Raw genomic sequence first — 12,480 nt, forward strand, 5'->3', positions numbered from 1 at the left:
AACATGGCGGTCATTGAGATGATCGAGACGTTGGTGGAATGTGTACATTTGGAGAAGAGCAGAGTTTTTTGCATTGCAGTTCTCCTCCTATATATGTTATTGCATAGACAGGGATACAATAAGATTTCATCATAACTAAAGACATCTTGAATACATGAATGCGCCCACATGAAGCACTTAAAGATTAAACTGTACATACTGCAAATGCAGCAGCCTGTCTTGCCGCTAGCAGGAAATTATAGATGAAAGTTTATCACTAAGAATAAAAATATCATGCATATGGCTCAACAAAGTGAGAAAAATTCTCAGAAATGGACTTTTCTTGCTTTTGTCTCCACTGTACCCTGCATAAGCTCAATTTACTGCTCGTTTCGTAAATATTGAGTGCCGAAGAGGATCATTTCACAGCCGGTGCGCCTGTTAGTACAAATCGAAAGTGGAAAACAAACATGAATATGAGAGCGGATTACTCAGCTAACACAGCGCTGCCACGGGGCAATTAAAAGATAGAACAACCTGTTGGCCCTGTTCGTTGTGCAGTCTCCTCGTGAGGACTGGGTGAGCGGCCGCACCAACGCCATGGGAGTGGACCTCAACAGAGACTTTCCCGACTTGGAACACATCCTGCGAAACAACAATATCCGGCGGATCAAGCCAGACCATCTCTTCAATGGAGAGCTCACCCACCCGGTACGTATACATATATGTTAGTCTGCTGAGCGGTTTAAACACCCCAGCTAAAAGCAAGTGCTCTCTTGCGTTGTCTGGAATGCCACTGCGACCAGGAATCCATTGTACAGCCGCATTCAGGGTTAGCTGCAATATCGCTATAGCATGCAAGTTTCTATGTATACATGTAGAAAAATGTTCACTTTGGTGTCCTACACGCATCCAGACTGCTAGTGCGGATGAGTATGTGGGCTCTGCGATGCAAAAATATCGATATATATAGTTTAATTCGACATGTTTTATGCGTTTTTCAGGTCCAACCAGAGACAAAAGCTGTCATGGAGTGGATCTTGTCGCTGCCATTCGTGTTGTCGGCAAATTTCCATGGTGGTGCCTTGGTGGCAAACTACCCATTTGATGACACGCTTGATGGCTCCCAGAAAAAGTATACATCAGCGCCAGATGACGCCACATTTAGGTGTGTGCCTTTATGTGCGCGCCATTACGTCCACACGGCACTGTGCCTCTATGTGCCAAGGTCGTGACTAGCTCACAACGCGAAACAGAAGCCCCACAAAGAATGCTGGCGAGTGATGAAACCATATAAGGCTGCTTGGGGCGTGCTTTCCGCGGAGTTTCCCATCGATTTAGCGGTATTTGCCGACATTAAAATTCCTTCTACGTTGTGCAGGGTACTTGACACTTACTTCTTATCATCACTGTACCATACCATGTGCTGTTAGCTTTAGGATGTCTACAGTAACCTCACAAAACATTGTTTCTTCCACACAGCATAGCACACATAGAGGCACTGTCCTGCATCCCCACCAATTCCCTCCAGTAACTCCAGTTGAGAGTCTGGCTTTGCCGCTTTGTCACCAAGGGCAGAAGAAGCATACTCTCTGGTTCCCGGCTTACATTTATGAATGCTTGCATGTAATTGTGTGGTGCACAGCACACAGTCATCTGATTTTAATCGATGGTGGAACGGATTGTGCTGTACATTGTGCATACTGCATGATTCTTTGTGATGGCTCTTTGAAACATTCGGTGTTGTGTGCACAGGCACCTGGCACAGACGTACGCATCCAGTCACCCCCGCATGAAGCAAGGTGAAACGTGTGGCGGAGATGCCTTCAGGGACACTGGAGGCATCACTAATGGGGCTGCGTGGTACGCTGTCGCCGGAGGTGGGTTCCTGCACATGCATTATAACCTGACCATGCAAACTATTTTTTCTCCAACAGTGTCAGCTGTTAAGGTTTCATTCTAGGTCATTCTGTACATTATCTGGTATAGTGATTTTTGGGGTAATGGGCAGTGTTTACAGTTACTAGAAGAGAACTAAGATATTGTGGTGAAAATCGCAGGAGGGTATGAAAAATATTGTAAATATTGACTGGAGCTATATAAATTTCGTGCTCATTACTCAATAGTGCTTAAGATTGACGAACATAATGAACTGGCATTTTAAGTGCTTCAGAGCATCTTTACAAAGTGCAAATGGTCGCTGTAGAAAAATGGTAGCGCCTAGGAATATAAAATTTTCTATAGACTAAGGTAGTCCTAGATGCTCATGGCAGTTCCTAAATGGCTGTAGGACCAGTGGGGCGCCTTTGGCATCTGTTTAAGTGTATCTGTAGTTAGCGACAAGCCAAAAATGCAGGAGAAACTATTCAGTATCTTAAGTAAAACAAATATTCCCAACCCTGCCCTTTATCCCTCCGCGCTTCAAGAAATTATTTCCTTATGGATGCCATTGGCGCTAACAGGAGCATCCCAAGTCATTCAGATACATTGGGTACGCCACGGTCTCTCACCACATGCACAAACAGCCAGAATGTGGGGACAAAACATCCAAGTGTGGGGACGAAGACAGCTTCCAGCGCAAACAGGTCGTTTGAGGATTAGGGGAGTGATTTGTCTCTCCAATGGCTCTCCCGACCTCCAAGTGTGGCTGCACGATCCCTTCACAAACTTCGCTATCACTCTTACATCAGCAAAAACAAACAACCAAAGCCCATTCACAGGGTGAGGATATACTTCTAAGGCAAGGAAGTGCCTTAGCAAAGCGAAGCCAAGGGTATCGACACAAAGGATAAGGAATGAGTGTGTATAGTGAACTATATGATTGGGAGACCAGGACAAGGAAGCCATTAGAGGGGCACTTTCTCGTGCCGCAAGACCAGGCCATAGCAGGGGCACGATGCGTACCTTAATTATCCAATGTTATGCCATATGGGGGCGCTGCGGTACATGACGTCATACTCCGGGTATAAGACACGGCGTGCTGTTGGGCCCTCTTTGTCATGGCTCAAAGGCAGACAGTGTTAATTAACATAGGAACAGATAACCAGAAGGGTTGCGGTGCGTGGCGCATTGTGCAGCATTCACCCCAGAGAAGCGGAAAGATTACACTATCGGGAGTGCCACTTCACAGCTGACTGTCTTTGGTACATGCTTATCAACAGTTGCACAAATGAGTTGAGGTTTCTTATTTTCTGCATTGCACGGACTGCAGGCTGTAAAATAGTGCGATTTTATTACCTAGCATTTGCAATGGTTTTAAAGTACTTTATTCTATAATGCATGCTTTTCTCCGTTTCTTCTTTTTCACAACACATGACGCTCATATCCTTTTGGCGCATTCCTTGCAGGAATGCAGGACTTCAATTACTTGGGCTCAAATGATTTCGAAATCACAATCGAGCTGGGCTGTCGCAAATTCCCGTCGGAATCTGAGCTTGGAAAGGAGTGGGAGGAAAACAAGCAGGCGCTACTCAACTTTCTCTGGCAGGTACATATGCCTAGCTTACCTGCGAAAGTTCCTTCCACCAAGCTTCCTGGTGATGCCCACATTGCTAGCCATCCCACATGGCTCATTCATGCATTTTATCAAGAAGTGATTAGATTTCCTCAAGCATTATATGTCCCACATTAATATAGCTTTGTAGAACAGTTGGTTTAAGGTACCCCTTACCCAGAACCATGGAACATACTACGCAAGTAATGTGCAGTTTACTCAAAACAGCATTAAGCACAAACTAATGGTCTCAAAAAAAAAAAAAAAGAACAACTTTTATGTATTGGTACTCATTCTTCCATGGTACATTAGAAGTGACTAGGCAGCACGAGATCTTCACATCGCGAACATTGTATATTACTGCATAACAGCTTTCTGTTTCATGAATATGCTATGTCAGGGGTGCTTAGGAGGACTTCCTTCACTTTTGCTTGTAAAATTTTTACACAAACATATTGCAGGCACACATTGGAATCAAAGGCTTGGTTACCGACAGCCTGTCGGGCGAGCCAATCGCCGACGCAGATGTGGAGGTGACCAATGTCACCGACGGAGAGCCGAGGCTGATCCGCCATAACGTCCTCACCAGTAAGTGATAGCCCATACATTAGAGTGTGGTTTAGACCTTTAGCATGTTGGTTGGCATACAGCCCAAACTATGTCGAGTAAGCAGCGACTCACGTGTTGTCGCTCATAACGCCGCTGACTGTACAGAGTTACTCTTAATCATAATCACTGGTGGGGTTTCACATCCCAAGCTGCACAGTGGGTTATGAGGATACCATATATAGTAGGGGACTTCATGTTGATTTTGATGACATGTGGTTCTTCAATGCATCTTTACATATAAAGGTACACTAAAGGCAAGTATTAAGTCAAGCTAGAGCGATAGCTTAGGGCTCGAGAATCTCTAAAGCATCAATATTATCATGAACAGAGCCTTAATATACGAGAAATTGAGGTAAATGCAGGACATGTTTAGAGGCTCCCCCGGGACATCCAAGTACTTGCCCGATGACGAAAGCACTCTTCAGTTAAATTTTGTCACTAGTACTCAACCATTCTTTGCAAAGAACATCGTTGTATTGTATTACAAGATGAAATAAAATGCTACTTGTCCATTTCTAAATCTATTTCATTTCTAGAAAAAAGAACTCATTGAAATTTCCTTTTCACAACGATGCAGGTGGTCAAAAGGTTTCGTTTTCGCTCGACTCCACACCATCCACGCTTTCGTGTTTCAGTAGTTTCTTTATCGCGTAGTGCTGTGCTGGGTTTGCTGGCTCACGAAACTCACACAAACTGCAAGTAGCAGAGAATTCAACTTCCACGTGATGTCGCAGGATGCCTGAACGGTCTACGCCACTTGACCAAAAAGTAGCTGCAGTGGCGAATCCACTGCTCTGTCTTGGCTCGGTAACGCCGTCTGTCGGGCGTCGCTTTAGTCACCGACGGCAGCAAATAGTGGTGATGGCGTATGCAACGTCACCACTCCCCCAGTTAGGTGGCAGGTTTGAAATTTAAAAAAGGTATCCGGACCCTTGAGGTGCAATTTTCTCGTAAACTAAGTCTTTTCTTGGCATGAAACAAGCATTTTGAGGTTTCTGTAATGATATTTGAACAGCCCACGTCGACTTAGTATTTGCCTTTAGTGTCCCTTCAAGCAAACAGCTGGTTTTGCGTTTGTTCCACCCCAACGAAATGCAGCTGCCACAGCTGGGGTGCTATTCTGGACATGATAAATTTCGCCATGTTGGCATATTGAACCAATCAGAGAGGACGTATCTGCCCTGTTAGCCAATCAGATTGGACAAAATGGCGAATTTGACAATATGCGACATTCGACAGCATCCAGAATAATATACTCTGTGAATTGAAACCACAATAGCATGCTCAGCAGCAATACACAGTAACCACTGCGATGAATTCCCTGTTCACAATATATTCAAGCATCGTCGTTAACAGCTCTAAGTTTCATCCACTGAAAACTAGAATGAGCCTATACTGAATGTTCCTTTATGTGCTTCCAAAGTGAAGCTGTTAGTGCAAAAAGATGCAGCGAAAGTGCCCCATGAAAAAGTGTGACCACCAAACATGCACATTGGTTGTGGATGCTTGACGGGGAAAACAGCGGGAGAAGAGCAAGAGAGCTACGGGGAAAGTGCAGAGCAGCAACTAGAATCTGCAAGGTCGCACTAGTCTACAATTATCATATTTATTTTTAGGGGGTGCTGATTATGTTTTAAATTGGTTGTTACCAGCATGTTGAGAAAGAAATTGCAACCACAACAATACTTTGGGACTGTCACAGGCTGCACGACGGGGACACAAAGCCCGAGAGCATCAGATTTTGCCAAAACATCAGAGATCGCTTGCACACCGTTCATTGCCCAGGGCCTAAGTTTGGCAACATAACACTCAAGCAGTTAAATATTTCAAAGCAGATCTACTGTCTTCATAAAAAAGTGCACAGTATACTTAAAGTATAGCGTTATTTGGATTTTTTAGATATTATTTTTATTGAACAAACGTCCAGGAAAGATACTGTATATTTACTCGAACCTAGGCCGGCCCTGATTCTAAGCAGACTCCCGAATGTCCGAAGCCAGAAAAAAATAAATAAACTTACAATGAATGTAGGCGCTGAAAAAACAAACAAAAAACAAAGTGAGGACAGCGTTCACAAAATGAAAACAGCATTTATTTAATGTGAACCTGCCAAGCTCACTCTACGTTATCATCGCTGCTAGCCTCGTCGCTATAGCTCTGACCACACGCACGCTTGCGAAGGCTCGCAAGCTCACGCGAGCCGATCTCAGCTGTCTGGGTGAACAGCTCCTCTCTGTTATTGCGCTCTTATTTTCCTTATGCGCTGTCTTCTCCTCGTTACGGCACATGGCAAAAAGTGTCCCCCGTTGCCCCCTCCAACAACGGACGTTTTTATCATCAATGCCGAAGTCCCGCCCGGCTTGAACGTTTGACGATGCCTCTGCGGCTAGCACAACTTTTCGTTTGAAAGGTGTACTATAGTGGCATCGCCTGTTTGGTGCCATTACGATAACGCCGCGCCATAGAATAAAGAACCAACTGCCGCACCATGGCCGCGCTATACGCCACGCCGCATGCATAACGATGCCGCACGCCGCGCGACGTCGCTCGTATATTTCAGTTGGCTAGTGGCATGCCTAGCAGTGGCTGCAATACTGAGTTTTCTACATGGCACTAGCTATGCACCCATATTTATCATATTCAATTACAAACTTTACAAACAATTACAAATTATAAGCTTTTTAAAATGCTCAAATCTAAGCCAACCATAGAGTTTGGTATATTATTATTTGAAAAAACCTATCGGCCTAGATTCGAATAATTACAGTAGTAGGTGAGAAGAGAATGAGCTGGCTGTATCAATAAAGCAATCTTACAGAGTACATCTGTGATGTCAGGACCATGGAGACTTCGAAACAAAATTCACTAAATGGCCGTCAAATCCAATCCGTATGATGGAGGAAGTTTGCTGATGAGTTAATTTCCGGACGTAAAAGGAGAAAGAAATTCGCAGGTTACCATGGCATGCTTCACTCGAGCGTCAGCCATGGTCGGCTGGAAACAGAAACACAGTTGCTGATCACGCACAACACGCATGGTTAAACACTGTGTAATCCTCCACTTTGTCTTTATGTTTTGTCTTGTTGTCTTCTTATTTCTCAGCATGTTGTTCTTTCTCTTTCATTATTGATACTGGTAGGCAATCATCATCATCATCATCATCATCATAATCATCATCATCCTGTTTACGCCCACTGCAGGGCAAAGGCCTCTCCCATACTTCTCCAACAACCCAGGTCATGTACTAATTGTGGCCATGTCGTCCCTGCAAAATTCTTAATCTCATCCGCCCACCTAACTTTCTGCCGCCGGCCCCCAGCTACACTTCCCTTCCCTTGGAATCCAGTCCGTAACCCTTAATGACCATCGGTTATCTTCCCTCCGCATTACATGTCCTGCCCATGCCCCCCCCCCCCATTTTTTTTTCTTGATTTCAACTAAGATGTCATTAACTCGCGTTTGTTCCCTCACCCAATCTGCTCTTTTCTTATCCCTTAACGTTACACCCATCATTCTTCTTTCCATAGCTCGTTGCGTCGTCCTCAATTTAAGTAGAACCCTTTTCGTAAGCCTCCAGGTTTCTGCCCCATAGGTGAGTACTGGTAAGACGCAGCTATTATACACTTTTCTCTTGAGGGATAATGGCAACCTGCTGTTCATGATCTGAGAATGCCTGCCAAACGCACCCCAGCCCATTCTTATTCTTCTGATTATTTCGGTCTCATGATCAGATCCGCCGTCACTAGCTGCCCTAAGCACATGTATTCCCTTACCACTTCCACTTCCAGTGCCTCGCTACCTATTGTAAATTGCTGTTCTCTTCCGAGACTGTTAAACATTACTTTAGTTTCCTGCAGATTAATTTTTAGACCCATTCTTCTGCTTTGCCTCTCCAGGTCAGTGAGCATGCATTGCAGTTGGTCCCCCTGAGTTACTAAGCAAGGCAATATCATCAGCGAATCACAAGTTACTAAGGTATTCTCCATTAACTTTTATCCCCAATTCTTCCCAATCCAGATCTCTGAATACCTCCTGTAAACACGCTGTGAATAGCATTGGAGAGATCGTATCTCCCTGCCTGACGCCTTTCTTTATTGGGATTTTGTTGCTTTCTTTATGGAGGACTATGGTGGCTGTGGAACCGTTATAGATATCTTTCAGTATTTTTACATACGGCTCGTCTACACCCTGATTCCGTAATGCATCCATGACTGCTGAGGTTTCGACAGAATGAAACGCTTTCTCGTAATCAATGAAAGCTATATATAAGGGTTCGTTATATTCCGAACATTTCTCTATCACCTGATTGATAGTGTGAATATGGTCTATTGTTGAGTAGCCTTTACAGAATCCTGCCTGGTCCTTTGGTTGACAGAAGTCTAAGGTGTTCCTGATTCTGTTTGCGATTAATTTAGTAAATACTTTGTAGGCAACGGACAGTAAGCTGATTGGTCTATAATTCTTCAAGTCTTTGGCGTCCCCTTTCTTATAGATAAGGATTATGTTAGCGTTCTTCCAAGATTCCAGTACGCTCGAGGTCATGAGGCATTGCGTATACAGGGTGGCCAGTTTCTCTAGAACAATCTGCCCACCATCTTTCAACAAACCTGCTGTCACCTGATCCTCCCCAGCGGCCTTCCTCCTTTGCATCGCTCCCAAGGCTTTCTTTACTTCTTCCGGTGTTACCTGTGGGATTTCGAATTCCTCTAGGCTATTCTCTCTTCCATTATCGTCATGGGTGCCAGTGGTACTGTATAAATCTCCATAGAACTATAGAACTATAGTTCTATAGTTCTATAGAACTATAGGCAGTGCTACCTCCAAAGCCAACTTTCACCTAAGTCGGATAAGAAAATTCCCTAGATTTCCCTAGAGTACTGCAAAATGTGGTTTTTCAGTTAATTTAATTTCTGTAATGATAAGACTTTGTGTTAAGCAAATAGACTGCACACTTTATAGTTTAAACTTATTTGTAAGCTTGTAAAATAGTGAGAAGTCTAGACTCGTGGAAATGATGTCGCAATGCAAGTTGTTATGCTAACACAGCCGCCTACTTGAAGCCATATTCACAGAATATGTCAACATGTAGATACTTTGTTGTTGCCCAAAGTTGTTTTACACCTATGCAACTTGCAAGATTACAAAAATCTTGCTCCAATTGCAAGAATGATGGGCACCGGACCTCCCTTATAGAAGGTAACATTGTCTGAACAGTGTGTCACTTCACAACACCAATGCAAAAGACGTGAATAAATTCTTTTTTTTTTTAATGCAGCGAACTGACTAGCACCACCACACTTGCGCGTCATTCGCCGCATAGTATGAAGGTGTGTGGCTAATTTTAGAGCACAGCTCCCATTCCTGTGGCGAGTGTCGGCATGCCTCGGTGCCGTAGCTCAGTGCAACCAAGCGAATTAGCACAACGAAAGAGAAAGCGAACACGGAGCACAGCAGGGGATGAAAGATGCGTAGAGGAAAGCGGAGAGAACCATGAGGCAGAAAAAGGAGGAGGGTACGACGAAAGCGTGATGTGCGACGGCAATGGCTACGAGATAGTGCCAGTGTAGCGCGCATTGTCTCGGAGGACCGGCGCGGCGGCTGCTCTGAACCGCGCCTACACGTCGCCCACGCACTGGCTCTCACGATCTCTGGATTAGTTAGGCAGTCGCTCCGCCTTCATTTACAACATGCCGCACGAGACAGATTGTATGCACCAGCCAATATATCGTGAAATGGAAACACGTACAAAGCTGTGCTCAATTTTCGCATTTGGTTGTAGTGTAATCGTTGATGAAGTCTTTTATCTCTCCTCCAAAAAGTATAACTCGCTCAAACATATGGCTGCTGGGGCTCCCTCTGTCCAAGGTTACTCAGCCTATGGACGGTTCCCAGTAAATTTTAGTATACGCGTGCGTTGTTGGCTGTTTAGCGCCACAGCTGCATTGTCATGCTCAGCGCTAGGCATGTGTCCGCTGACACCCAGATTGCCCATGCTGCTCTGTTTAGTGTTGCAACATACGTTTGTCTCGCCAGTTACAGTAAATATTTCATTCAAAAAGCGGACATCAACAGCCCAACTCATGGTATGAATGGCAAAATCAGTACTTGGTTAACAGCCCAAGGCATCCACACACTGTCGTTTACGAGGTGAAATACGTTTAGCTGCACTGTTGCAAGATAAAAAGTTATAGTTCACATCCTAATTGAAAGGTAATTTGCAAGTGACTGAAATCAAAACATACCGTCATGTCAGCAGTTTCACCATTTTAATGTGTTAGTGTGAAATTTCCAGATTTAGACAAATGTTGCTATATCCCTAAACAATGCACACAATCCCTAAATCTAGGGAAATTTTGCTAAGATTGGCAGCACTACTGGTGGGCCATGTTATACTTATTTGGTCGCTTGTCGCACCATGACCAGGTGGTCAGTGAAGCATGAACAGACATCAGAGCTAGCAGCAGCCTTCACATTGCGCATAAACACCAAGTTCCAGACAGGCCTTGTCTGTCGCACTCAGTCATGTGCATGCCCAAACTCCTCCATCATTCCCTGAAACCATTGTTACAGTTTGCCTCATCAACATTGGTACATAGACAATGTCCTTGGTGTCAACAAGTACGCCCACCCTGGCTCCATCAGGAAGCACCACAGGGAGTACGCATACTGTGCACAGACACCAGGATCAGCCCACCCACGCATTCTACACTCCCTCCGTGATCAACCCATGAAACCTGGGCACAATTAATGTAGACAACTTAGATTGACATATATAATGATAACTATAATTTAGTTTGGATATACCTTACGCCAATAAATTTTCTGACATATCTTTCAAAGAGGATATTTAGACTACATATGAATGAGATAAATCTTGGTATATAACCAAATCAAACCAGTATATGTCCTCCCCCACCTTCACTTTTGATGAGACTTAAAGTGACCCTTTAAAGACTGTTAAGCTGTTTTTTCCCAGTGCACTATCGCCCAATTTATGGTGGCCAACACGTAGTTAAAATGATTATTTCTGTGCATTACTGCCCAGAACTTTAAAGGCACAAAAACAAAAACACTGCAGAAGTGCTACACAGAGTGTTCACTTAATGGTGTGCTGTCCACTATATTTTGGACAATGCGTCAGTCCAAAAAGATATAGCAAGAAAGCCAAGTTTTTCACAGGGATCCCATCAGGTCAATGGAAATGTCACAAGGCATGGTGGTTGTGCTTGCACACTGAGCGAGTTACCTTTTCGCTCACTGTAGAGCCAATAACCAGTGATTCCGTTTTTCCTTCCATCTAGTCCATACACCTATGGCAACTTCTTTTTTTTTGCTCTTAGTGTACGTCTTCTGTAATGCACACAGCAGAATGCATGAATATGCTTGCTTGCTTGCTTGAACAGTAAGACATCATTATAACAAAGCTGATGGGGGAGCCGAACTTCATTAGATCCATCAATTTGTTATAATGGATGACCAAGCTCATGGCCAACATTGCCCATCCACCAGATAGATGTGGGGATAGTTGCTGCAATGAGTCGGCACTGGGTTAGCCAAAGCCAATATAAAAGCCTGCACCACTGAAAGTACTACCGGGAAATGTTTTGTCCAGTCTTCAACGAGACGAGTGCCTTCTCCAATGACACAGGCAATGCTGATCCATCTCCGCCGTTGTCACGCGTGCTGAAGCACTGCTGCAACGTTCAGCACACGTTGTACAGCTTTTTGTGAGCATGCTGGAGAACTATGACACAGCACAATTCTTTTATACATTGCAAACAAGCTTATTTTTTCAGCGCATGCCTTTCTTTCAGCTTAAAGGGACACTAAAGTGAAAAATGATTTCTGCATCAGTAAATTACCGTTCTACAACACCAAAAACACCACTCTTGCAAGGCTAAGCCAGAAAAAGCGCAAGAACGAAATACGGGTGGCGACGCCTTCTTAAGTTCCCGCACCTGGGGGCTGTGACGTCTTGGATTTTGATGGCATCTTCTAGGGCCTACTAATTATATATAGCGACACATTGACTACATTGTGTTCTAAAGGAACCAAATATTAAACATGGCAAGTTTCGGGAACCTTTATTCAGCCAACGCGGCCCAAATGCGGAAACATACTTTGGGATCCCTGACGTCACGCCGACGTACAGGCGCTAGGGCTTCGGCGCGAAATTCAAATACTGGTACTTGGACCTTCATTTTCTCATCTAATAATCAAACTATTTTTTTGAAATGACTGCCTGCAGGGTTCTCAAACAATGCTTCATTACTCTAAACTAATTTATTGTTTCGCTTTAGTGTCCCTTTAAGAAATCTTACCAGAGACCAGGTGAAAAAGAGAGTGTTGCAAGCCTGATTTCAGACAGTGCTCCACCTTCACATTTCAAAAAAGCTGAT

At 44.2% G+C, this 12,480-nt stretch overlaps 1 protein-coding gene across 1 annotated transcript in view; it reads left to right on the forward strand.

Moving 5' to 3' along the window:
- The window catches only part of LOC142581792 (carboxypeptidase D-like), a 70,018-nt gene that overhangs the window by 47,247 nt on the left and 10,291 nt on the right, over nt 1-12,480 (forward strand). The window contains exons 3-7 of the mRNA XM_075691247.1: nt 541-690; nt 984-1,147; nt 1,735-1,859; nt 3,327-3,466; nt 3,934-4,060. Of these exons, the coding sequence (XP_075547362.1) occupies nt 541-690; nt 984-1,147; nt 1,735-1,859; nt 3,327-3,466; nt 3,934-4,060 (706 nt within the window). The remainder of the gene's footprint in view (nt 1-540; nt 691-983; nt 1,148-1,734; nt 1,860-3,326; nt 3,467-3,933; nt 4,061-12,480) is intronic.

This window comes from Dermacentor variabilis, chromosome 1 (assembly GCF_050947875.1).
Source record: "Dermacentor variabilis isolate Ectoservices chromosome 1, ASM5094787v1, whole genome shotgun sequence".
In the NCBI taxonomy this organism is placed as follows: Eukaryota; Metazoa; Arthropoda; class Arachnida; order Ixodida; family Ixodidae; genus Dermacentor; species Dermacentor variabilis.